Source organism: Amblyraja radiata, chromosome 23, assembly GCF_010909765.2.
Source record: "Amblyraja radiata isolate CabotCenter1 chromosome 23, sAmbRad1.1.pri, whole genome shotgun sequence".
Lineage (NCBI taxonomy): Eukaryota > Metazoa > Chordata > Chondrichthyes > Rajiformes > Rajidae > Amblyraja > Amblyraja radiata.
This window is the reverse complement of record NC_045978.1, coordinates 5,713,000-5,740,945: the sequence shown is the minus strand read 5'-3', so window position 1 is coordinate 5,740,945 and position 27,946 is coordinate 5,713,000. Positions and strand designations below refer to the sequence as shown.

General features: G+C 39.2%; 1 protein-coding gene across 15 annotated transcripts; it reads left to right on the top strand.

The window, feature by feature from the left end:
* The first annotated feature begins 14 nt into the window (after positions 1 to 14).
* stau1 (staufen double-stranded RNA binding protein 1) lies at positions 15 to 27,603 on the top strand. Of its 15 annotated transcripts, none has more exons than XM_033041439.1 (16): positions 15 to 128; positions 5,096 to 5,373; positions 6,904 to 7,028; positions 9,600 to 9,719; positions 9,902 to 10,037; positions 10,365 to 10,500; positions 10,983 to 11,154; positions 11,909 to 12,007; positions 14,121 to 14,333; positions 19,296 to 19,439; positions 19,527 to 19,673; positions 19,751 to 19,850; positions 21,073 to 21,404; positions 23,400 to 23,522; positions 23,659 to 23,744; positions 24,713 to 27,603. In XM_033041439.1, the coding sequence occupies exons 2-16, from the start codon at positions 5,178 to 5,180 to the stop codon at positions 24,798 to 24,800; spliced, it is 2,217 nt and encodes a 738-aa protein (XP_032897330.1). In that variant the 5' UTR covers positions 15 to 128; positions 5,096 to 5,177; the 3' UTR covers positions 24,801 to 27,603. The 15 variants fall into 15 exon arrangements, with proteins under 15 accessions (XP_032897330.1, XP_032897331.1, XP_032897328.1 ...); XM_033041440.1 differs by having other exon boundaries at positions 9,902 to 10,058; positions 19,302 to 19,439; positions 19,772 to 19,850; XM_033041437.1 differs by having other exon boundaries at positions 9,902 to 10,058; positions 19,302 to 19,439.
* Positions 27,604 to 27,946: the final 343 nt, after the last annotated feature.

Here is a 27,946-nt window from a genome sequence, read left to right as displayed (position 1 = left end):
ATCCCGCCCGCCAGCCAGCCAGCCAGCCAGCTCCCGCACCCAATGGATTGATTCGTTTCTTCAGAAAAATTTAAAAAAAACCACCAGCCGGCCGGCGTCGACGCTCGCTTTTTTTTTGAAGAAAGGAGGTAAAGTGAAGAGATGGGGGAGGGAGGGGGGTCTGGTCGTGGGCCGAGCACCGCGGGCCTCCGCTCCCCCCCCCCTACCCGGGCCCCTCGCACTCGGCCGCTGGGGGAGGGTGGGAGAGAAAGGGGGGCAGTTGTGGGACGGACGGATGGACGGCAGCGCTCAGGCTAGGCCGCGGTCTGGCTGTTGGGAGAGAGAAGGGGGTGCTGTGTATAGAGGGGGGCTGTGTAAAGAGGGGGGAGGGGTAGAGAGGAGTGGGGGGGGGGGCTGTGTAAAGAGGGGGGGGGGTAGAGAGGAGGGGGGGTGGGATAGAGGGGGGGCTGTGTAAAGAGGGGGGTAGAGAGGAGGGGGGGCTGTGTATAGAGGGGGAGGGGTAGAGAGGAGTGGAGGGGGGCTGTGTAAAGAGGGGGGGGGGCTGTGTAAAGAGGGGGGAGGGGTAGAGAGGAGTGGGGGGGGGTGTAAAGAGGGGGGCTGTGTAGAGAGGGGGGGCTGTGTAAAGAGGGGGGTGTGTAAAGAGGGGGGGCTGTATAGAGGGGGAGGGGTAGAGAGGAGTGGGGTGTAAAGATGAGGGGGGCTGTGTAAAGAGGGGGGGGGTGCTGTGTATAGAGGGGGGAGGGGTAGAGAGGAGTGGGGGGGCTGTGTAAAGAGGGGGGGGGTAGAGAGGAGGGGGGGGGTAGAGAGGAGGGGGGTGGGATAGAGGGGGGGCTGTGTAAAGAGGGGGGTAGAGAGGAGGGGGGGCTGTGTATAGAGGGGGAGGGGTAGAGAGGAGTGGGGGGTGTAAAGAGGGGGGCTGTGTATAGAGGGGGAGGGGTAGAGAGGAGTGGGGTGTAAAGATGAGGGGGGGCTGTGAAAAGAGGGGGGGCTGTGTATAGAGGGGGAGGAGTAGAGAGGAGGGGTTGGGATAGAGGGGGGGGGCTGTGTAAAGAGGGGGTAGAGAGGAGGGGGGGTGTAAAGAGGGGGGGCTGTGTATAGAGGGGGAGGGGTAGAGAGGAGGGGGGTGTGTATAGAGGCAGAGGATGAGTGGGATAAGGGGGGGGGTGTATCGGGAGGGAGGATAGAGAGGAGGGGGTGTATAGAGAGGGAGGAGTGGGATAGAGAGGAGGGGTAGAAAGGGAGTAGGGTTTCTTGGTCCTCCAAAATATTCCAAATAGAATTTAAACTGGAGGAGGGCGAGAAAGAGGGAGGGCAGAGAGAGGAGGTAGAGATAAGGGGTGCTCTGGACCCGGACCTATAGCAGTGCTGGAAATCCCTTTCCCCACATCCCTCTCCCCACCCGAGGAAAGGGACCAGGGTTGCCCCTCTCTTCCTTCTAACCCACTCCCTCCACTGCCCCAATACCTAGAGAGCTGGGATGAGGTCCCCCCCCCCCCACTCTGGTGGATGGGATATGGGTCATTGCCCTCTCATCACCATCCTTCAGATTTCAATCCCTCTATAACTGTGCAGTACCCAAATTAACTCATCGGATCGGGCAGCGTCTTTGCGGGGAATGTACAGACAATTTTTCTGGTCAGGTTCAGATTATTGGTGTAATTTGGGCAGTCCAGATGTCAGAGATAGTTTTATGGCTCATAATATTTCCATACCTAAACATCCTTTGCAATCTGAAGAAAGATCCCGACCCGAAACGTCGCCTGTCCATTTCCACCACAGTTGCGGGCTGAGTTACTGCAACACTTTTTTTTTGCTCAAGTTTCTAGCAGTCTCTTGTGTCCTCTTCCAGAGGATCCACCTGTGTCAAAACATCCAAAGGGAAATGTTGCTTCTCGCCATGATAGTGTGTTTCCTTGTTTCACCAATTCTGCTGAAAATCAACCTGATTTGTTCATTAATATAGCTTTTAAATTATCACAAATTATGACTTTTGATACAAATGTGCTAGTACTAAATGTCATATACATTTTTACACAGATCTATGGTCAACCACCTAATTTTGGAAGCTTTCACGTAAATGCAAAGACATCAATTTTGTTCTGAAAGTAGGGTATAGAAGATTTTTAATTTGTTCTTCAGACGAGTGAATGATACTGACAGCCTTGATCCTCAAATGACCCATAAAAGCAAGTCCCCATTGCGCTCACTTTATTTAAAAATAACTTTTGTTTCTAAATTCTGAATTATTGGTTAACCAAGAGCTGTCTTTGGTTCTGTAAACTTGCCTCTCATTCTTTTAACTGATTAGAATGTATGCAAGCCTCTAACAAGGCTTTTAACTTTTTCCCAATTTATAATCCCCGTCTGTGTTTTCTACTCTATACTAAAATACGGTCGCAACGTTTAAGAAACATTAAGATAGGCACATGGATAGGACAGGTTGAGAGGGATATGGGGAATCGCAGGCGGGTGGGACTCGTGTAGATGGGACGTTGGTCGGTGTGGGCGGGTTGGGCCAATGGGCCTGTATCCATGCTCTGTGACTAACAATTTTTGTGCAAACAGCAACGTTTACGTAGGTGAGATGCAGCATAAAAGCCGAGATGTTTTGGACATGATTGTTCATGTGGTATAAGTCTTGGAATGGCGAGTTCTTGGTTGGAGCGGTGGGGGTTGTAGGTTTGCAAAAAGGTTAAAGTGCTGGGGGCCATAGAAGATAATTAAAAGCAAAGAACTGCAGATGCTGGGAATCTGAAATAAAACATAATGCAGGGCATACCCAGCAGGGCAGATGCAGGTTTATCAACCTAAAACATGGACACTCTGTCCAGACACTGTCCAACTTGCTAAGTATAACATTTTCTGCCTTTTGAGACATTGAAATGCTGGGATGGAAATGTAAATTTGTTTTGCTGTTACCAGGCATCTGTGTAGATCAGATTAGTAAGTGAAATTTGATATATTTTGTGATAATGATGGCAGGAGATTTTATGAGCTTAAATTCTTGAAATATGGTACCAAATTGGAATTCTTGAATGTGGAAATAATCGTGGCTTGTGCGCCAATCATAATCAAAACCCCAAAAAATCGAGACGTTAGTGGACAAAGAACAAACAGATTTATGGTAAATGGATCCTAAAAACCAGAGGAGTTTTAGAATGTTATTCTTTGGATGAGGATGTGAGATTCACTTGTGTCAATATTGAGGTTAAGTATAAAGAACATAAACATGGACATTTCTGCAAGGTAAAGTTAGGTTTGGCAAGTAGTGGCGACAACCATAAAACTTCAGAAGAGTTTGGCAATAGAATGGGCAGACTTAGGTTAATTTGGAAAAATAAGAGATTGCATTTTTGGGAGAAAACATGAAGTGGTCTGAATACGCAATAATGAGGCACTGACGGAAATTATATTTAGAGGTTGGTGTATGCATTTCCATGACTCAAACAGAGCAGAACAATTAAAAGGCAGCAATTTTCTTAGAAAGATAATTATTTGTTTATAAAATTGCTTAGACCACCGATGGGCACGGTGCATTTTTTATCTCTATTATATCATATTAAAGGCTTTAAACTATCGGGAGCATTTTGCATTGATACACCAGGACGAGTTATTGTGAGTGACAAGACTATCCTGTAATCCTGTGAATGAAAAATGTCCCTTTCATTCTTGATTACCTAGTTATTTGTAAATAAGTGGTCAACCTTGCAAAAATGTGTTAAAATCCTACATTTCCGAAAAGACAGGTCAAATGTAGCTTTATCAGACACAGTGAATTGGCTTCCATATTTGAGTGCAAAAATTGATTATTTGTTTGGACTAAAAAGCTAATGGTCCTTAATTAAATATTAATTTTGGATTGTTTTAACAAATGTTAAATCAGACCATAAATACCGGGGGACTGCAAATTTTCGATCAAAATGTTTTGATTTGTGCGTCGATTGTATGCAAAATGGATGTCTGTTGCATTTACAAATAATTCTCAGTGTTGCCTTTGAGGTTGGGTAAAGCAAAGTCATTAGGTTAGTGTTGTTTAATATAGCAATTAGTGTAACCCAAGCAATCTCAGTAGCATTCTACTGCCACCATGTTTTTAAATGCCGATTTTTGAAGTTTTCTCTCAGGTAGAAAACATGCATTTACTACATCCTTCAATTAAATTCTGAAATGTTTTACAATTAGTGAAATATTAATCATAAAATATCAATTGATAATTTGCCCAATGATCACACATAGTATTATGGTTCTGATTAAAATATTGTTTGAGAGCTCCCTTCTTTCTTCATAGTTTAATGGAGCATTCAGTAGTTTGTGGAGTTCGTTATTTTAAAATCATCGATGCAAGAGTTTGGAACCATGTGAAAGTCTTAAAATCAACATTTCTCAAAAGCAATAGATTAACATGTATTAGCTGACCAGGCATCTGCCCATATCTAGCCAACAGTATTAAAAGACAAAGCCAAGATGGACAAATGGGTCAATCAAAATCTCATTCCAAATGATTATAAATAATACCCAGTCTGAAGTACTCATTTTTCTACCAAGTAGGCCTACGATGTAAGTTTGGAGAAAATTTGAAAAACAAATTGAGAAGCATATCTAGATTGGGTTTAATCCAGATTTCAGAAGTATAGGAGGACGCCTCAATCATCTGAATCCCCAGAATTTTTTTTTTTTGCCCTGTGCTCTTTGCAGTCATTTCTTCCTTTTTTCTTGCAGCATCTTGATGTGATAGGTTTTTGTGGATTCATATAGATGCAGGTCAATTTGTATCCCGTTCTCTCTTGATGATAATAAAACTAACTTATCTAATCAGTTTGAAGAAGGCATCTATGGTTAAAATTGCCCTACTGTTGTTTGCTATGAAGATGTCCAAACATTTTTTTGGAGAAGTATAAAATGATGGATTGCTTATGTTAAAATGTTGTGTTATAATTGTAAGCAAATTAAATATCAAACTGCACTTTATACAAAAATGTTAAATTAAAAGACATGTTTTAGAATCGTGATGATGCTTATCAATGCAGCACAGGTCAAACTTCATGGTTGGTTAATGCAACCACTGAATTGCAATAATTTTCATTTTGTTTTTCAGATAGATCCTGCTCCTGCATATTTCTGATCTTAACCAATACTTCTGAAATCTTCCTATAAATCTAATCTTCTAAAAATAATTAATGTATTGGAAGTGCGAAATGTCTCAGATTCAGGTTCATTCCTCATCTTCCAGTCTGTCGCAACCTCTTATGGGTAATCCTGTTGGCCAGGGTATTCCTACCGGCCTTGGTCCTTTGGCATCAGAAAATGCAAGTAGACCCATTCAAAGCTCAGCTTTATCCTCTGCATCTGCCACTTCCACCACCGCAGCTGCAGGTATGTATTGATGGGCAATAGATGAAATGTTGCTGTTTGAAGGTGAATCCCGATGTTGAAAATAATCCTGAACGGTTTTTACTTTGGTTTTCATGAGGCAAGCCTGCTTAACTCAAATCTAGGGTAGGTTACAAGCCGACGGTATGAATATTTAATTCTCCAATTTTGGGTAACTTCTTACCTCCCACGCCTCCTTCTGCCCCCCACCACTTCTCTTCCTTGCCTCCCCCCCTCCTCTGTTCCCCACCTGGGATCCTACCTATTTCCCCCCCCATCTCCTTCATTCCTTCCTCGCTTCACCATTTGCAACTCTTTCATCACAATCCCAACTCTTCAATCTGTCTGTCTCACCCGTACTACTTTGTTTCAACAATCCGTCTATCAAAATCCCCCTTGTTTGTGCCAATTGATTACCTGCCGTGCTTTGTCCTGCCTCTCTCCAAGCTATCTTGTCTCTCTCCCCAACCTCCACTGCATCCCACAATCCATCTGAAGAACTGTCCCAACCCCAAACATCTATCTATGTTCTCCAGAGGTGTTGCATGACCAATTGAGTTACTCCAATACTTTGTCCTTTTGTGTCTTCAGTTCCTTGTTCCAGTTCCTTGTATCAACGTTTTAAACAAAATATTGTTTGCTCTTGTAAGATATTGTGTTTAAGTCTTGTTACTTTGTAAAGGTAACATTGGTTACTTGTAGTCACCTCCTTGGTTTAGTTTAGAGAGATAGCACGGAACCGATCAATCAGCCCACTGAGTCCGCTCCGACCACTGATCCCCACACATTAATACTATCTACACACATTAGGGACAATTTATAATTTTACCAAGCCATTTAGCCTACTAACCTGTATGTCTTTGGTGTGTGGGAGGAAATCAGAGATCCCGGGGAAAACCCACGCATGTCATGAGGAGAACGTACAAACTCCGTACCGATAGCACCCCAAGTCAGGAACGAACACGGGTCTCTGGCGCTGCAAGGCAGCAACTCTTCCGCTGTGCCACCACATGTTTTGTTTAGATGAAATTGTGGGAAACTTTGTGAAATGGCTAAATGATGCTGAGTTGCTTCTCTTTTCGTGATTCCTCTGGAAAGACCGATACACCAACCAAAGACGCATAACTGACATGGCCATTCCACTTCTATATAAACACATTAACACTGAATGATATCTACGGTGGTAATATTACATATTTATAATTGAATGGGAGGAAGAAAGAGACTCATTCATAGTGGTGTACTAAATGTTTATCAGTGGTTCATTCAGCGCTGATGACTTTGCGAATCAGGTTGAACTGGAGCCGCATTAGTAGTCACAATTGACTGTTTCTTATAATATGAAGATTTATTAGAAAATTGTATTAATTATTCCATTTGCTATGTTCTGAGGACAGCATAAGTACTTACAGATCCATTGGCCAAGACTTTCCGAAATGTTGAAACATGTTTTTTTTATGACTCCTTGTTTGAGGCTAATATTAGATTTAAAGAAAACTGATACATTAGCTGAAACAATTTAATGTTTTTCAGTTCCTTCAAACATGGCAAACCCCAAAGAGAAAACCCCTATGTGTCTTGTGAATGAGTTAGCCCGTTTCAACAAGATTCAACCAGAGTACAAACTTTTAAATGAACTTGGTCCAGCTCATGCTAAGGTAAATATGAAACATTTAATTGATATATAGCCACCTTTATGCTGTGATTAGAAATGTAGTTTAGTTTATTGTCACGTGTACCGAGGTACAGTGTAAAGCTTTTGTTGCGTACTAACCAGTCAGCAGAAAGACGATACATGATTACAATCGATTACACATTTACAGTGTATAGATACACGATAAGGGAAGTTATCCCAAGTTTTGAATGGTTATTTTTGATTGTGTGTCTTCTTGAACATTTTAGACAGTGAAATGTATTCAGGAATTATGGAGAGAGCATTGCAAAAGCTATATGACAGGGGTCGGCAGCCTACGGCCCACGGGCCAGATCCGGCCCGTAACCCCAAATCATCCGGCCCGCAAGCGGTTTTTTTTTCAATTAGTTTTTGCGACCTGAGAACTGCAGCCAGTCCCAGGGCAGGCGACCTGGGCGCTACAGCCAGACCCGGGACTCGCATGCGACCTGGGCACTGCCGCCATACTGTAAAGTTTAATTTTGGATCTGTGCCTCCACAATCTTTATTCAAAAATAGATTTTGCCTGGTTACCTATGTATATTGCAGAGTGGGCTTCTCTCTTTTTAAAACTTACTAACACCTTGTGAGCTGTACGTAGAAAGCTGTGCATTCTTCGGTACAATGACCCTGCTGTTGGCAAGAGAACCAGTTTTCTATGTGCACACTAATGCTTGTCACAGTTGTAGTTGATGGAAAAGTGAAAGGCTAAACCAACTTCAAAATACAGTAATGACATTTTAAAATTCCTCATGTTTACATCAGATTTCAAGTTTCCATTTGTTTAAAAAATATGAGACAAATCCATGGTTTAATTGATTATGGCACAGACTTCACTCGAGTGCAACATTCGCTCTTCAGAATTTGTTCTGGTCTTGAGACCACGTTTGCATTTCATAGGGGCATTAGACGGTAATTTCAGTATGTTGAATGGAATAGATGAGAAGGTTTGGGGAATTCCTTTTCACTGCTGGGATTGATGGCTGAGGCCTGTCGGTCCCCTCATTTAATTATTTCTTAAATCTTGGAAATGAGTTAAAATCATGCAATAGTTGTCTGCTTTATTTACAGCTATTGCAGTGGATGTTTGTGGTGAGGATTATGTGGAACAATCATACAGTCCTCTGTAGTGCACTGATCGGGATTTTTTTTTTTTTAGCATAGTCCACAGTTCAAAAAATATATTTAAATGTTCACTTTCTCTTCAACTGATATCTTTGTTTGGTGGAAAGGGATGGGCACTTTTTTGTCACAGTAGTGAGGAACTAAGACTAGGAAAGATAGAATTAGTTCCCGTAACATATTCCTTGCAGCCATATCCCACTTACAAAAATTCTGCTGCCTTCTCAAAGAATATGTATACTAAATAAAACCTTTGTACTTGAATGGATTGTTTTTGTCCTTTGCATTGTCATCTCTTGGGCTGGGTGTCCTCAGTATGTATTCCCAAGCATGGGTTTGTAGGGAGGCGGAATGATTAGACCCTGGAAATGAATAGGTTGATACTGCTTTCAATTTTTAGATGGTGAATCTTCTGGGTTGCTCTGCAATTGTAACCCATAAGAACATTTAAAGATTTTGTAAAACTATTCACTTGGAGTTACTGTCACTAATGCAAACACGAACAGGAGAAAAGTTGTTAAATAATTCAAATTATGTAATAAGAATATTGATTCTTGAGTATCTTGGTGGAAACATTGCTGGCAAAATTAGATGTGAAAGGGATTTCCCCTCCCCTTTCCAACCAATTAATCTACTCTCAAAAGTGCAGATGATATTGTCATTTGAAGGCAAGTATAAGCTGATATTCTGTTAAATAGCCGGTTGATCCTCGCTGACTTTAAATGAATAAACTAAGCAAGACTTATGGAGTCATATATGGAGCCCTTTGGCCTAACTTGCCCACGCTGACAAATATGTCCCATCTACACTGGTTCCACCTCCCTGCATTTGGCCCATATCCCTCTAAATGTATCCTACCCAGGAACCTGTCTAAATGTTTCTTAAAATGTTACAATAGTACATGCCTCAACTACCTCCTCCAGCAGCCCGTTCCATACATCCACCGTCCTTTGTGTAAAAAGAAAAGTTACCCCTCGGGTTCCTTTTTAAATCTTTCCCCCCCACACCTTAAACCCATACCCTCTGTTTTTCGATTCCCCTACTCTGGGCAAGAGACTGTGCGTTTGCTCTTCTCTTCCCCTCATGATTTTGTACACTCATTTTGTACTTTCACGATTTTGTTCACTTCATGAACTCGCAAAATGTTTTGTGTGCATTGCAGGACATTTTTGTTTTTGAATGTAATTTTGGTTTGGACACAAGCAGTGTCTATTCAGTTTTTATATCAGAGATGTCTTTTAGTTACCGCGAAGCATGTTTGGTCTGATTGACTGGAAAGGGTGCTCACTACGGTGCATCCATTGATATTGGTAAGAGTCATTTGCGACATGCCGAATTTCCTGAGCCTTCTGAGACTAGAAGCATAGGTGTGCTTTCTTGGCCGTATCGTCAAATGGTTGGACTAGGACAAATTGTTGGTGATATTTACACCTAGGAACTTGAAGCTCTTGACCATCACCACTTCGGCACCATTGATACTGACTGGGGCGTGTACTCCACACCGCTTCCTGAAGTCGATGACCGGCTCCTTCGTTATGCTGACATTGAGGGAGAGGTTGTTGTCTATTTTACTCTTGTCAAATCCTGTAATTTGTAAAATGTATTGTTGAGTTTTATTGGTAATTTTTTTTAACTGCTTTCGTTTTAATATGAAAAGTATTTGTATCAAGTGGAAATCAAACTTGAATCCTAGCATTTGCACTTGATTCTTTGATGTCTTTTAAATTTTACCTGTAGGTTTTTACAGTGCAGCTGACTCTTGGTGACCAGCAATGGGAAGCTGAAGGAAGCAGCATTAAAAAGGCTCAGCATGCAGCAGCCGCAAAGGCCTTGGTGGAAACCAGTCTCCCGAAACCACCGCCTCGTCCCCCACGTAATGATTCAAAAAATCCTGGTAAAAATTAGTTTTAGTAGAACAGTCACAGAAAGAAGCAATAATGATTGCTATTTGTCAAATGCTTGACAATAGTGACAGTTAAAACCATCTACAGATTTGATCTTGTAGTTAAGGTCGTAAGTTTTGGGGGAAAAGGTAAAATAGTGCTTTTTTGATGGGTTAGTTTCACAATTATTTTTTTTTACAAATGACATGCAACGACATTACTAATCCAAAACCAAACATTACAGAAAGTTAGGTGTTATATGCACAAATTTGTGCTCACATGACGTAAAATTAAACAGATCATACATGCATTTTCAGACAGTGTTACTCCGACAGTAGAGCTGAACGCTTTGTGTATGAAAATGGGAAAGAAACCGACCTACAGACCAATTGATCCATATCCTGGATTAAGGCCGAGCTACAACATTCTGAGAAATAATGCTTACCATCAAAGGTATCTATTTTATCAATCCACTGAGCTCTGTTATTTTAACTACCTCAGCTGGAATGATTTATCTGTTCTCAGTTATTAATATAATGCAAGTAGGGAAGATACTATTTTGCTTTGAATATTTAGGAGGATATTTGTCTTTGTTGAACGGGGGGGGGGGGGGGGGGGGGGGGTTGTTCCCAGTAAATGAAGGGGCAGATGGTCAAGAACATCCCTGGTCGTGAAGAAGTGTGATAGATTTGAAGCATTGACAATGATAGTCAACAACTAACATCTGTGGGGGACATGTGAAATTTCTCACGTCTTTTTCTGTTAGCCCATTTAAGCATAGCAATAATTGTGTTTGGTTGCTGTATTATGTGCTATTCTCACTCAAGGTGCATTTGATTTTGGTGAAATAAAAGCTGTTTTTTGCTTCATTGTCTAACAATGAAGCAAAGTCTCAAAGAAATTGTCATAAATGGTATTTTTTTTGCTTCCCCAAGATACTTTTACCCTTTCCCTCCTGTCGGACCAGTCACTTACCAAGTTGAACTAGTAATCGGAAACCAGCAGTTCCAGGGAAAAGGAAGATCCAGGCAGGCTGCTAAACATGATGCAGCTGCCAAAGCACTCAAAGCTCTGCAAAATGAAATCCTGCCATCCAAGTTACCAACTGTGAGTATCGACATGTTTGGTGAATGTTTAGATTTGTTTAAAAAAAAAAGTATTGTAAGTCAAATGTATTAGGCAATGCAATGCTGCACCTTTTATACCTGCAGTGTGTAGGTTCCAGTCAGACAGAAGCCTGTTTGTCTTCCAAATAGCCTGGGCTCTTTCTATCCCATTCTCTCCGTTTTCTTTTGAAGATTGCCCCATTTCACTTCATCCCTCCCTCGGTTTGTCTGTCAAAAAGGATAAAGTACTAGTGTAATTCAGCAGTTCAGGCTTCTTCTCTGGAGAGCATGAATAGGTGACGTTTCAGGTTTCCTGACATGAAACGTCCCCTATCCATGTTCTCCAGAGATGTTGCCTGACCCGCTGAGTTGCTCCAGCACTTTGTGTCCTTTTGTGTAAACCAGTATCTGCAGTTCCTTGTTGCTGAGTTAGTGTTCAAGAGCCTAATGGTTGGCAGGAAGAAGCAGTTCAAAACCTGGAGGTCGCAGTTCTCGAGCTTCTGGACCTTTTTCCCCAACGGTAGCAGCGAGAATTGAGCATGAGAAAAGGGGATTTTTAATTCCTTGAGATGTTCTGAAAGTGAAATGAAAGACTCTTACTATGTAGATAATCTTCTATTTGTGGTCAGTGAAGGAACTTTAAAAATTTGACTTTAGAATTATTTTCAATGTCATTGTCTTTGGACTTGAAGCTGGCTTGGTTTTAAAATGTCCATTTAGCCATTTCATGCTGGTAACTATGTATTACTTTTCAGATTAATGGCAAAGAAAATGATGATGATGATCTCAATAAGTCTGAAATAAGCCAAGTGTTTGAGATTGCATTGAAAAGAAATATGCCTGTGAACTTTGAAGTAAGTTTTTTTTAATGTATCTTTAATGTTCATGAGTTAAATTATTGATAGATTGATTGTGATCTTTATTGATGCATCTTGGCAAACTATCTAAATTTAAATCTGCATGAAATAAATTCACTTGCAAGAATTATTATTGAGTAGTACATTTACCTACTGATTTCATTTACTATTTATTCAATTTCTTGCATTGGCCACAAGTTCATTTAAATCTCTTCAGTGCCTGCATTATCAGTCGATGTTGCTCTGAATTGCTTTCCATGTTAGTGATGTCAGTGTATGTGCACATTGCTGAGATTGCAGTCTGGCTCCTGGGATTTCTCAATTGTCTCATTTATTTTCCCTCATTGTAATTTGCATGCAAGGTGAAAAATTAAAGATATTCAAAATGACGTATCCCAGAAAACTTAAATTTGAAATATCTTTCCGTACTTCTGAAGATCCTAACTTTACTTGCTCGTTCAACTTTGATTGTGAACATTGAGCATATTCAATGCACTTTATTTTCTAAATTGAATCAGGCTCTCCTGTTAGATTAAGCAAAGGGATTGTTTCCTAACTTTCTAATGCTTTATCTGGATGATTTTTTATAGCATTACAAAGTAATGGTAAATTGTGGATAACTGGGGAGAAATGTTAAACTTCGAATAGCTATTTAAACAGTAAAATCAAACAGATGTGTGCAAAGGAATGTTCTGATTACACATACAAGTGTACAGATAAGATTTACGAGGTTGTTGCCAGGATTAAAGGGTCTGAGCTATAGGAAGAGGTTGAGCAGGCTGGGACAATTCCTTGGAGAGCAGGAAGACGAGGGGTTATCTTATAGAGGTGTATAAAATCATGAGAAGAATAGATCGGGTAGATGCACAGAGTCTCTTACCCAGAGCAGGGGAATCAAGGACAAGAGGACATAGGTTTAAGGTGAAGGGGAAAAGATTTAATAGGAATCTGAGGATAACTTTTTCACACAAAGGGTGGTGAGGGTATGGAACAAGCTGCCAGAGGAGGCAGTTGAGACGGGGACTATCCCAATATTTAAGAAACAGTTATACAGGTACATGGATAAGAGAGGTTTGGAGAGATATGGGCCAAACACGGGCAGGTGTGACTAGTGTAGCTGGGACATGTTGGCCGGTGTGGGCAAGTTGGGCCGATGGGTCTATTTCCACGCTGTATCACTCTGACTTTATGACAACTGGTGTTTGTCATTGTAATTGAATTTCACAGAAAGGAAGAGGCATTCAATTAGGTGAGTGCATATTCTTCAATGTTCAATCCTCTGTCTAGTCTAGATGGATGTCTGTTAAAGATTTGTACCAGGTGAGTCCAGCTTTGAAACTGAGAGAGATGAGAAGTTTTCTTTATGAGCAAAACAGGATAACTAAGTATTTAGTAGTTGCATTGCCAAAAATAGCCCTTTTGAACCTGATGAAATGCAGAGAAGAAATTATATTTCTATAAATGCATGAAATCATGAGTGATTCTGTATTTTGAACAATGGGGTTGGGCATTAATATTACCAGCCAACTTTTCATATGGGTTGCGTGATCATTTTTAATGGTCTTGTAATAAAAGATAAAGAATGAATATATTTTGTGACTTTGTGGATATACAGCGGGTAATATGCTACCTGACTCATTTTAGATTTTGTAAAGGGACGCGTGTGTTTTGAGGTGGTCTTCATTTGTTCAGCATACCCAGATCAATAAAGTGGTTTCTCAAGTTCCTTCTGTTGCTCATCAACATAGTCACCTGAAATGTGACCCCTCAGGTGACAATTCAGAATTGTGTGCACAAATTCCTAGTCCAAAAGTTGTGTGAGAGCATTACTCTCCTTGCACTACCGCTAGTCGATAATACGTAAAGTACTTCCACTTGCATGTAAAATTTAAATTATCAAATTGGATGCTAGTTGTCAAGAGGATAAATCTTGTCTTGCATTTATCCTGCAGCTAATCAATGTTTTGTGCTACATTGGAAATCTTTGTAAATGTTATAAAGTCATATATTTCCTGATTGAATGCTACTGATCAACTTGGAAATACATGGGTTGGGTACAAAATGAGTAAGTTAGACATTATCTGCTGAAGTACTTTCTTTTTTTGTGTAGGTAATAAAAGAAAGTGGTCCTCCTCACATGAAAAGTTTTGTGACTAAAGTAATGGTTGGAGAATTCTCTGCAGAAGGAGAAGGGAAGAGTAAGAAAATATCCAAGAAAGCTGCTGCTGTAGCCGTTTTGGAGGAATTGAAGAAACTGCCACAACTCCCCACAGTAGAGAAAGTGAAACCACGCATAAAAAAGAAAACTAAATCAATAGTAAAGGTGCGTATGGAAAGACATATTATTTGCTTGTTAAAATAATTTGTGTCGCTCAATTATTTTTAAGGTTTCTGCTAAAACAGAATTGCAGGTTTTTATTGCTTTCATTAATGGAAGCATCAAAGTAGCCCTTATGTGAGACTATTGCTCAGGTGAGCTAGGCTGAAGCTTAGGTTCAGCAGGAACACAAATGTAGAGTTCTGCTGAGACCTCAACTGGAATATTTTGCAGAGGCCTTGCTTCCTTGCCCAAGAAAATGTGTACACTGGTACCTTAGGGGGGCAATTCAATTTAACATTCTTGGCCTTGGAAACCAAGCATTTTCAGGTCTGTTTGGGGGCCCTGGCATCAGCTACTCAACATGCTGGCACTCTGTCCAGATCTTGCAGTTTCCTGTTAAATGTCTCCCTGTCTCCTTGTGGCCTCAAAACACTCTTCCTAACCCGGAGATTTTTCATTAGCAACAGGTCAGCAGTCACCATCACAAAATTTGTAGACTTGCCACCATATCTTATTACCTATCCTCGCATGCCCAACAGCTTTGTTTAGTGACTCAATCACAGTGAACCCTGCAGAGATGAGGTAATGTGTACTGTTTCTATGCTGCACAAGTGGCTACCAACGGCTGAGGCCTTAACCAGTTTCCTGGGACAGCATTGGGAAGAGTAGATTCACACCAGGTTGCCATCACCCAACGTTGCATCTCTTTGCAGTCACTGCTATTATGAGCCCTTGAGCAACAAATCTTAGAATTCTTGTTCCTGGGAATACATTCTGGGCACTAATAGACTTACCAATAAACTGACATTGCAATGTAAGCATTTTCACTTGCAATGAAAAATTACCAGGTGGATTCCTGAGGTGGTATTTGTAAAAAGTGAAATTAAGCAGATTATACTCTTGTTTAGAATAAAAACAGAAGTGATCTCATTGAAATGTGATAAGAGATATAGTGCTGAGAAACCGAATGGTTAATACCTATTATTTGTTTTGTCTTAAGAATTGTGTACATATTTATATGGTTTTACATGAATGGGGTTTGAAATAGATCTCAATTGCTGGAATTTGTTGGTGTTTCAGAAAAAGTATTTAAAGCAAAGGGTTCAATTTAGTTTATTGTCACATCTACCAAGGTACAGAGAAAAGCTTTTTTCGTGTATGGAGTCCCATGTGTATTTTACCAGTCAGTCTCCACCTGATCAATAATGATAATCCTGAGCCTGATCCACTGAGTTCTTCCAGCACTTTAGCTCAAGATTCCAGCTTCTGCAGTTCCTAGTTTCTCTCAAAAATTACAGTTCAAGTTCCTGATGTTTGTACCCCGAATAGCATTTAACTTTCCGACAAACCTATGCACGTGCCTTTTGAGCGTGCACTTAACATTAGAATATCTTTCTGGCATTCATGCTGGCCGTGTTGACCCAACCTCAGTAAGATTGCAAACAATGTATTGGACAGCATCATGAAGCCATGCAAAGGGGGAATAAATGACAACAGCATTTAAAAAAAACTGGTTATTTGCCTGGGTTTGGGGGAGTGGGGGAGGAGAAAATGGCAAACCAACACTGCATATTATATATCAAGAAGGAGAGCAGCTGAGGGAACTTGGGCTGGTCATCATCTGTGGAGAGAAATGGACAGTCAATGTCTCAGGTGGCGATCCTTCATCTAAGAGTCTCAAACTGAAACTTTTCTCTTCAGAGATGCTGCATGAATTGCTGAGTTTCTTCAACTGCTCTTTTTTTGTTTTTACTTCATATTCCTGCACCTGCAGTCTCGTGCATACATTATGTTTATTTTGTTTTTTCAATAATATGTTTATCAGGCAAGATATTCTTCCGATTTAAATCGAGAATCCGATTTTTTTTCTTTTCCTAACAATGAATCGATTTTTCGATTTTTTTTTTTTGTTCCCCGTTTTGACACAATTTAGTTGGCAAGATCATAAAATAAAAGGGTGAGGGAAGGAGAGTCAGTGGAGATTGGCAAGCTTGTTATTCATGATGGAAGTCAGAAAAGGGGGGGGGAGGGGGGAGGAACGGCACACAGGAGGCCATGGGCGGACAGAACACAAAGACGCTCCAAAGGCGATGATAGTGGGGGTTGGAGAGATGCGGGGCCCAACCTCGCGGGCAGCGGCTACCCCCTCCCCTTTCTGGTGAATTTCTGTTTATATTGAGAATTTTTCTTTTCATTGTTATTGGCAGAGCTTTTTAGTTTTCTACCTTCTTAGCGTTGTCGATGTGACATCAGTGTATTGACAGTTAACTGTGCCTTGCAGTACTGTGAATAATTATGCCTTGAGACGGTACCTTTCCAAGGTGATGTGTAGGTTTTACTTTTGTATTCTTTTGGCATCTCTACAAATAGCTCATTTAGAAATTCAGGTAAAGATTTTTTTAGCTGTATGAAGTCAATTATTTCATGAAATATTTATCTTTTGGTGGTTATTTTACTGATTGTGTGTTGGAAAAATTCTAAGCTTCTGTTATGTAAACTACCAGCAGAAAGCTTAGGAATTATTTTCAATTTATTGAAAAGGAGGAGCCCCCTGAACCCCCACCGGGGGCGCTGCCCCTGGACCCTGCCAGGGACCTACCCGGCCTCTAGGACCCCCGGACAATACTTCCTACTTTTTTTCTGGAGGTGAATATCATGCCTGGTTTATGGGCAAGAAATATGTAAAATTCCAGGCAAGTTTAAATGCAGTTGGGCAATTTTGATAAATGGTCTTGGTTTACCATGCTGGAACTGCATCTCATGACAAACTGGCTGAAGTAAACTGGCTCTGTGGCATGAAGATGATAAGAAAAGGTTTGTTTGCATTCGTTGTCCATGGGCAATGGTAAAGTCACTGAACATTTTTTGCCGAGGAATATTTTTAGCTGGATTAAAAAAATAAATCTGACTATGCCATTCATTCAAGGAAGTGAAATAAGGGATACCGTCCAAGCAGAATGGTGGGCTGATTTTTGATCGGCCGATCAAAAAATCTGCTGGTAACTTGATCAGGTTTCGTGAGTGATTCACAAATTCTTGGGTTAGGTACTTTGTATCGTATCATCTGCAGGATTACTGTTCCAGCAGCTTCAGGTTTTGAGAAAAGCCCCAGATCTATTTTCTATGCATGCTCACTTACCAAGGTACTGTAACTTAAAAGCTAATGCAGATGTCTCCTGTACTTCATGCTCCTTGCACAGGAAGGATACATGTTACCTAATTTAATTGGAATTGTGAACAGTTTTCAACAAATGTGTAATTGTGCCTCCACATTCAAATTTGGCCATTGCTATCCAGAGATATTTTTGTGAAACAAGCGGTCATAGTTACATAGCACTGAAATGGTCTACCTTTGTGCCCATCTGCACAAATCCCATTTTCCTCACGTCAGATTTATATCCCTCAATGACTTAAGTGCTTGTCTAAATGTATCTTAAACATGGTGACTATATCTGACTAGTGACAGGTATCAACCATTGTGTTTAAAAAAAAAAAGGAAAGTTATCCTGATCACCTTAAAACTTCATCCTTTAATCTTAAACCTGTGCCCTCTTATTTTTATGGGGAAAGGATTTTGACTATCTATCTTTTCAGTGTTTCATGATTCTTTGAACGATTTTCCTCTTTGTACTATGTATGGACTAATCGCCATGACTTTATTTTGTTTATCGTATGTTAATCATTTTTAAATAATTGATTCTTGCACTACTATTGCCTTTGAAATCTGTGTGTTTGTGTTTATTAAAACATCTAAGTTGCTGTCTTGTGTGGGGGTGTGTTGTTCATAAGTGATATCTGCTTTTCTGTCAATCATCTAAGTTATGGAACCTGGTTGTGTTAATTACTTTATCTTTCAAAATATCTGATGATATGTCTATTCTCTTTAGTGAAAATCAATTGTTATGATTGCAAAGCTAATTCAATTCTTGAATCTTGCTTTTATTATTGTCTTATTGATCTACCTGTCTGTTGAGGGTATTTTACTTTTTCCTTCAATGAAGGATGTGAATTCTGGAAAATGAAACCATTCCCCATTTTAAACTCTTTTGGTGGCAATTACATAACTTAGATTGAAGAAGGGTCCTGGCCAAAAATGTAATCTTTCTGTCTAAAGAAAGGTCCTAACTTGAAACGTCACCTATACATGTTCTCCAGAGATGCTGCTGGACATGCTGAGTTACTCAGCATTTTGTCTTTTTTAATATCTTAGATTTGTCGTTTTTTTCCCCTTTATCAACTCATGCAGTGTTCACAGAAATAAGGTCATATCAATGGTAGGTTATATGGATTCTTCAAAATTGAGATGAGTATGGATCTTTTTGTGTAATTCTGAACTAAGTTTGTATCAGATTCCATTCTGTAGCCTTTTGATGAATATCCTGACTACTTAGAACAATCTGAATTAGTGTATATGTTTTCGACTATTGGTTCACATACTGATTCTTGCTATTTTAGATTGGTATAATTAATAGAAGTAAAATCTTATTACATTTGATGCTGTACGTTAGGGGGAACGATTATGAGCTATTAATTTATCCTCTTCGGCAAAATGGCAGCATTAGCTCTCAATGTTAGCTGAACTAATTGGGACGTTTTATACATTTACGTAGTGATACATTTCTGGATAACTTACTGCAGGACATTTTGACTCGCTTTCCGGAAACTGTCAGGAAAATTGTATAGGATTAGAAGCAGGCCTTCTCTTCCTTGTGAAAAATACAAAAGTAAAAGGTGGGGAAAAAACGACAAAACAACACCGCTTTTGGTGTCTCAAATCTGCAAGATTCAGCATTGCAAATTTTCAGTTTTTCTTTAAAAAAAAAAAATTAGGTTACTTGTATACCCAAAACAATCTGGCTTTACGGATTTGGCTGCACAAAAGTTAAACTTCATTCATCATTTTGCCCATTGATTTGATTTGATTCGCGCTGAAAAGCTGAGCTTGCATTTTTTTTTTTTTTTAAGCTACAGACCAGTCCAGAGTATGGGCAAGGAATGAATCCAATCAGCCGTCTAGCTCAAATTCAGCAAGCAAAAAAAGAAAAGGAGCCTGAATATACATTAATGGTAGAACGAGGCCTTCCTCGCCTCAGAGAGTTTGTTATGCGGGTGAGAAATGTTACATAATTTATTTGATTTTCTATGGATTCTGAAAGATACAATCCCAAATAATTTGAACTGTACTCTGTTATTTAGGTAAAAGTCGGCGGTCAATTAGCAGAGGGAATGGGCCCAAATAAGAAGGTTGCTAAACGAAATGCAGCTGAGAAAATGCTGGAGCTTTTAGGTTTTAAAGTTCCTCAGACTCAGCCACCTAAACCAGCTCTGAAAACCGATGAAAAGGTAATACTTTTTCTGCAATGCAGATAATAACAAATTAATTTTAATGATCTTTGAGTGTTACAAGGTCTGTTCTGAAGAATTTCTCGTATCCTTTTCAGCCAACTTTGAAAGAACCTGTCAAAGGAAGAAAAGTAACCTTTTTTGAACCCAATTCCTCTATGGAAGATACAGCAGCAGGTTGGTTTCAGGGAACTGAGATATGCTATGTTCTAATATTATGCTTCGTCTATTCTTCTGCACTACTTCAGCTGACTTTTCCTACGTGAATCAATACATTTTTTCCTTTCGCCTATCTTTTAAATTCTACGATTTGGCACATGTTGAAGAAAGTTAAGCAAAAAGTCAAGCAACCAGAATGATATTGTGTGAAGGTGTAGAATTAAGCCAACTAAATGTTTTCATTGAGAAATTAACTGCGCTATAATAATACAGTTAACCAAAGGCCCACCACACCAACCTTCTGGTTCACTTGTGCCTCCTTTTCTCAACGTGGAGAATGTTTGTCATTTACACACAGCTGGCTAATATTTCTTTAAGCAGCAATCTTGATTAACATCTCTATTTCACACTCTGCATTTTTCCTTTCATTGGCGTCCTTGTTTCTATTGAGTTGTTTCTCCGTTTCACTTTAAGATGCAGCCAAACTTTCTGTTTGCAAAATAAATAACCCAGTCTGCAAAATTGGTATTGGCTTTTGTTCTGGGGATAAAGATTTGAACATGTTTAGGAACGGCATCACTTAAGAAGTGAACTGCAACATGACGCTCATCTAAAACAGTTGTCACAGTGTCATAGAGTGATACAGTGTGAAAACGGACCCTTCGGCCCAACTTGCCCACACCGGCTAACATGTCCCAGCTATACTAGTCCCACTGCTCGCGTTTGGTCCACATCCCTCCGAACCTGTCCTATCCATGTACCTGTCGAACTGTTTCTTAAATGTTGGGAAAGTCCCTGCCCCAACTACCTCCTCTGGCAGCTTCTTCCATGCACCCACCACCCTTCTTTTGAAAAATGACAAGTATCATGCAAATGTAAAAATTCTAATTCTAGGGTGTAATTCTATTGCTTTGTAAAGTGTGTTGGCCCAGGTCATCTTTACATAACAAGAAGCCATCAGTGTCACAATGGAAAATGGTGGAGAAGTAAAAATGAGGATGGATTTTCTTTAAAATAAAAATGGCAGCAATCAAAGGGGAAATGTTTGTTCCATTCGGCATAGTATGTTGTTTGTATATGAATGAGGAAAATGGGCTTGATCAGACTATTACATCATCAATAAGAGTGCAACATTGCTAAGATTAATTTAAAGTGTATGTCGAATGATTCTGCAACAATCAGTTCATGTGCTAAGGCAATTATTTTGATTTATTAAACATTGTCACGTATAATATTTCAGGTAAAGATGGGAGTATGCGCCTGGAAGATGAGTTTCGAATGCCTTATCCCAGCCACCAGCAACTGCCTGCTGGAATCCTACCCATGGTTCCTGAAGTAGCACAGGCTGTTGGAGTCAATCAGGGGCATCATACCAAAGATTTCAACAGGCCTGCGGTGAATCCGGCAATGGCCACAATTACTGCAATGATTGCAAGAGAACTGCTGTATGGTGGGACATCCTTAACTGCTGAAACTGTATTGAAAAATAACCCTGCAGCCCGCAAGCCACAAAACACCCTAACCAGACCTTCAGAACAGTTGGAATTTCTAGCTAATGTTCAAGCATTGCAGGTATAACAAATCTATCTTGAGCGTATGTTTCTAAGAAGTTAATTTTTTTTTGTGTCGCGGAAATGTTACGAAATGCACTGTAAACTTCACATCTTTGCATATGACGACAAGTACATCCAGCCAGTTGATGAGCTGTTTTCTGTGTTACTGTACATGGTGGTTTTACTTGTATTATTCAAAATTATGTGGTTCTATTCTGGCACTAAATCTTCTAGGAAATAAATCTTGAACTTGATCCATGCAAAATGAATCAGTGAATTCTCTGATTGTATTGCTACATTAATCAGATTATACGCTAAATAGTATTTTTGAATGGTATTGTGATAGGGCTTACCCAATAAATTAACCGTTATATATTTAAGTTCAAAGGTAATTTAAATGTAGACTTAAAGGGAAGTGAATGACATCTCATTCAAATGGGAGAGTTGCATCTCATTCAAATGGGAGAGTTGATAGATGTATAAGATGTTGAGATCTCACAGAATAGTGGACCAGGTCCAGAAAGCCTATGGCTCAATATTTTAACATAAGAAATGGGAGCCTGTGTTTTCATTCTGCCGTTGTGAGCTTGATCTGCCGTGCATCGTGATCATAGCTGAGCTCTGGTTCCGTTGTCTGCTTATCCCAACATCCCTTGATTAATTTCATACCCTGAAACCTATAGATCACTGTTTGAATGGACGATGACAGAGCCCCTACAGTCGGGGAAGAGAATCCCAAAGATTAAGTGCATTCCGCATGAAAAAATATCTACTCTTCATTTTGCTTTTTAGCCGGAGCCAATATCTAGCTTGCAATAACTTTCACATTTCAGTGAGATATCCTTTCAATCTCAACTCAAGAACACAGGCTAAATCTATTGGATATCATCCAGCAAATCCAACCTCCCTGGAACCAGTCTAATGAATCTTCATTGCATTTCCCCTGTGGATACATTCACTTTTAGGTCATGGGATCAAAACTAGTTACTTCAGTTGCACAATCACCAAGGTCCTACGTATTGCAATAAGATATCTTCTGTATTCAAATCCTTCTGTTATGTGCCAATATATCATATGCGTTCCTAATTACATGGTGTTCCTTCATATTTATTTTCAATAAACTTGTGTGCAAAAAGATAAAGGCCCCTTTGAACATAAGCATTATCCATTCTCTTTTTAAACATTGTATTCTGCCTTTTTGTTATGCACTTGTGGAGAAAGTCACATTTTATTGGCCATATTCTCGCTATCTCAACTTGTCTATATATTTTTGAAGCTGCCTTACATTCCCTACCCCAGTCTCAATCCCGTCAAAATTTTGTGTCTACGGCAAATTCTGAAATGTGATATTTGGTCCCCTCAGCCCTTTCACCGATCTCGGCACCCATCTCTGCAGTATTTATTGAGGCACAACCTGCCAATTGAAGTATCCATTTATTCCCACTCTGCTTTCTACCTGGTGACCAATTCTTAATCCTGTCAGTATAATGCCCCAAAATTCCTAATTTAATTGCAACATGACCTGTGAGTGACCATTTTGAAAGCTTTATGAAAACCCAAACACGCAATTCATTTTTTTCCCCCTCCATCCTAGTCTGATCCTCAAAGAACTCCTGGTGATTAATCAAACGCTATTTTCGTTTCTCGACTTCCAGTTTATTGTATCCAGTCTTGGATTCCAGCACGTTCTGTACTACTGATATGAGCCTAATAGATCTGTGGTTCTGTTTTCTCTCCCGTTTGATATTGTGGTGTCACATTTGCTCTTCTCTAATCCACAGGAACAATTCTACAATTTTTTAGACAAATACTATTCCTATAGGCACCTTTTTCAAAACACTGTACATTATCAGCTTGCCAATTCTGAGTTTTTTTTTGTCCTTAAACTAATATTACCTTCAATTCGTCAATCCTACCAGACCTTTGGTTTTCGCTCTTTTTCTGGCATGTCCTTTTGTTCTATGTGAATGGCCATTTAACAAAAAAGTTATTTATGTGATTTGTTTCTTTCTAGGTTGAATATAAAGACTTTCCAAAAAACAACAAAAACGAGTATGTGTCATTGATAAATTGTTCATCCCAACCTCCTCTGATCAGTCATGGAATTGGAAAAGATGTTGAGTCTTGTCATGACATGGTAAAACAAAACTTCATAATTTTAAAACTTGATCATAAAGTCTTGATGAAACGATTTAAAATTGCCGGTAATTAGTGGATTGGGATTCTAGAACAGTCTTACTAAAGTAGTTAACATTTCTTTTCTCCCTTTCCAGGCTGCTCTTAATATCTTAAAATTGTTGTCTGAGCTGGACCAACAAAATGTAGAAATATCAAGAACAGGAAATGGACCAATTGCTGTGTAAGTGTAAAGTGTTTCTCTTTCATTTAATCCTCTAAATCTCTCAGGATTAAGGGTGTCCTACTTCCTACTTCCACTCCAGTTTTGAGGCGATTGAAGCCAATTTGGAGCCATTTGGAACCACCAATTGTTTTGGCAGATATTTGTTGGGGCTGAATGGTTAGGCACTCCTACTGGACTCACGTGTGTTCCTGGCAAAATTCAGGTTATCAGTGTTATCCTCGATGCTCCACATTTTTGAGAGGTTATGGGCCAGGGTTTCCATAATTTGGTGAAGATGGTGCTTTTTTGCTCACCCCCCAGGAAGTCTTTAATCCATTCTGAAATCATTTCCTCAAACCTGACGATCCAAGATCATGGAACTTGGAAGGGAGTGCCTGTCTATTTTTGTTCTTGCATGGCATGCAATGAAGATTAAGGCTTTTGGAAAGACTAGAAAAATAGAGTAAACAACTGTGAAAACTAGATAATTTGGAGTTTGCAGAAGAAGAATCGATCTAATTGCCCATCAATTGATTAAATGGCCATCAAAGGGCGTCATAGTGGCGCATTTGGTAAATCTGCTGTCTTGCAACAGCTGAGATCTGCATTTGATTCTGACCTTGGGTGCTGTCTATGGAGGTTGCATGTCCTTCCTGTAACCACATGGGTTTCCATTGGGTGAACCGGTTTCCTCCCACATCCCAAAGACGTTCGGGTTTGCAGATGAATTGCCGTCTGTAAATCACCCCTATAGTGTCTAGAGAGTGGGTGAGGAAGTGGGATAATGGAACTAGTGTGAATGGGCGGTCAATGGTTGACGTGGAATTTGTGGGGGAACAAAATGGTATTGTTTGTTCAGATTCTGTATCAACATACATCGTAATTCCAGGCGTCTTGACCAATTTGGATTGTTTAATTGAATCTACACTTACGACGAGATATTTTTTCCATAACATTTTATTGAAAAATCATCCTCTTATTTTCAGATGCGTGAAACAAGAAATTGATGGAGACACTCTCATCAAACCGGCTAACTCAAACACTTTAGGACAAACACTGGATGTCACTGACTGAAAGCCCTTTCTTTGACCCAAAGCAAGCACCAGAGAAAATTGGATGCTTCCTGTCCTGTGACATTGTAACTTCCGGTTTAGACAACTACAGTTTGAATCTTGCTGTAGTATCTAAATCATTAAGTTGCTTAACTTTTTAAAAGTATTCATTTCAACATTAATTCAATTTTTTTTGATGAAGGAAATTTATTCCTAATTTTTCATTGGAACTTTGAATTTCTGTTGATGCTTCTCCAAACGTACATTACATGACGATTGAAAGGTTGCTTAACAAAATTGGGGTCATATCCAACTTATGTAGTTTATTATTTGGTATGTGTTTGAATTGGCCATTAGAAACAAACTGTTTTGGTGTAACAAAACCTGGTGCTAGTTTAAAAAAAAGAGGAGTGCCTCCGTTTTCTTTGTTATCCAAACGAGAGAAAATGAAACTCCAAATTTACTGAGTAGATTATGAGGACTGTTTCTTGTTATTTTATTTTTCATTCAGTGGAAAATGATATCAAGTTAAGTGTTCAGTCTTCTAGATTAAGTTTGTTTTTTCTTAATCTAAAAGATTTTTTTTTATTTACTTTGATAACACTGAAGGAATTTTTGTTTTTATATTAAACTTTGTTCAACAAAAAATAATTTTCAATAGTGCAAAGGAATTACATTGTTGGATATGATCTTTTACCTGGCTGATACCAGGACTTGCAGATTACTGTACATCTTGGTGCAGGGTAAATTGTAAGATGTTGTGTTGTACTTTAATGCTTTGATGTTCCATGTGATGTACACAAAGTGTGTACAGTAAACATTTTGCTTATTGTCCAAGTAAAGCACGAAACTCCGTCAAAATTGTTACTTTTGGACTTATTTCCCTCCCCATGTACTGTACCTATGGAATGGAGAAGTAAAAATTGGTGTTTGTGCAAAAGTACTGGTGGCTTTTATTAGCATAACACATTTTACTAATGTGAAGCTGAGTTAAAGGAGTTCACAGTCAAATTTAAAACTTTTGTTTTGCAGTTTTAAGTATTTGAAGGAAAATTTATTTATTTTCCATTTCACCCACTTGACATTTGTGTGAATCTTTTTCTAAAATAAGCTATATGAGTTAATTCTGTATCATAATCCCCTTCTTTGCAAGTGTAGAAGGAAAACTGCTAGCTAGTTAAGTTACTGGAAAATACTGTGAAATATCCCGATCCTTTAGTTGCAAGAAATACGTGACTCCTTTAAATCATGCTGCACTGGCTTTTCTCCATTATGCGTGGTAGAATAGCTAACCTTATATAAGGGTATTATTTTTAACATGACAGCATCAATCTGAAGAATAACACTTTTCTTCAAAGTTGAACCTGAATAACCTTTGAAATCAAACAACAGGTGATCAGACTTTTAAAGTGGGTTAGAAGCTCTAAAGATGACTCTGCAACTGTGGAGCGTTTACTATATTAAAAGTTAATTCAACTAAAACTTAATTGTTCAAAACCTGTTTTGATTCATATGTTGGTATAGAGAGGTAAAGCATTTTTGAGTTTGACACCAAATAGAATTAGCTAATAAGCACTAATTAATTTTGGTTTTGACATTTGTGGTTAAAAGTTTGAAACAACTGCATGATTTTACCCCAGCATCCTCCAACAAACCACTTTTGCAAAACCACTATTTAAATATTTGGGGAATAAAAGAGATAAGATGGTAAGAGAAACAAGATGAAAAATTCATTTTGTGTATTTGTAATTTCTCCTCACCTACTGGACAGTGTTACTATGCTTTGGTTGGATCTTGTTTGATATTTTCAGCTGAAACTGCATATTTTGTTTCATATATAAGATCTGTATAGCTGTGTTGTCCTAATTTGACTTCACTGCAATACAGTGTATGCTATATTTTCAAAAACTGACGGTAATCAATACGGTAATCAATTTGTATTTGTACTTAAGACAAATGCTGCTGCTCTGAATGCATAGCTGTGTGACGACAAGACTAAATGGACCGTTAAACAAAAGAAAAAGCAAAGCTCACTTAAACCCACCTTGGTGTATGTAGATGACAGGATATCAGCGAACATCAAATCAGAAGATTGAGATGTGCCTACAAAACTAATGCAAAGATTGTAGGTTTGAATATGATTACAGTAAATTTATTGTCAAAACTGTTTGAGCAAAGTTTACAACACTTTGTGACAGACAATTAATGTATTTTCATCTTCACAAAATAATTGCTTCTGATAGAGTGATTTTTCATGCAGGCAAACACACAGCAGATATTTATGCATAGGAATATCCCATGGCCATGAGATTAATGACCTGTTCATATAGTTTGGTAGAGACACAATGCTGACAATAACATATCCAAAGACTCTTGCCTCTGGCTCCAGCCAAAGTCTGATGCAGTGGAAAATTCACTTTTATATTCCCTGTAGCCAGCACTCGCTGGGTGGTTTTCTTTTCTCAAAAACAACCCCTCAAAAGTACGATCAAAACTGAATCTTGGAACGTGGTGGCTAGCTACTTCCTGTGTTGTCATTAACGTTCCATGATATATTTAAGCTGCTTGGCAATAGGATATCGCTGAAAAAAAGCAAGTTGCATGAAGTACGTTGACAAGCTGGAAAGTTGTATCCTCCTTTCCCCATAGTTTTAAATGCTCTTTGAAATTTATATACACAAACATGAATCTATCTTTTGCGGCCTTCGCTGAATGTGTTCTACAAATAGGGTTTGAATTTTTTCAGTTTGGGAGTGTATCTTTAGTTATTTCAATGTTGGTAAAGTCTGGTCATTAAATTTTGGGCAAATGCATCAACCTTTTAATAAATTGCAGCTAAATTGGTCATTGCGTTCTTGCACATTTAAAGTTGTCTGTCGCTGCCCATGTTTTTGACTAATAGGTGTTTCTCCCTCTATCAGTCATGTCGCTGATTGTTACCACATTATTATCATTAATGATGACACCATTACAGATGATTGTCCAGCATGTAAATGTTAATAACTGCATTTTTCTAACAAGACTTTGTAAAATATATTACCCCCTGAGCAGTTTGATCAGTAACTGAATCTGTGGGTCTTTAGTTACTGGTTAAGGGGAAAAAATCACAACTCCCCTTTAACACAATAGAATCTTTCATTTGTATTCATCTTGATACTTTGCAGCGGA

What these genes read in the sequence shown, in the direction of transcription:
- stau1 (XM_033041435.1), top strand. Translation starts at nt 5,178, where the DNA reads ATGTATTGGAAGTGCGAAATGTCTCAGATTCAGGTTCATTCCTCATCT. An exon ending in TTGGTCCAGCTCATGCTAAG is followed by an intron (nt 7,029 to 9,599) that starts GTAAATATGAAA and finishes ATTTACACCTAG; the next exon opens with GAACTTGAAGCTCTTGACCA. An exon ending in ATGCTGACATTGAGGGAGAG is followed by an intron (nt 9,720 to 9,901) that starts GTTGTTGTCTAT and finishes TTTTACCTGTAG; the next exon opens with GTTTTTACAGTGCAGCTGAC.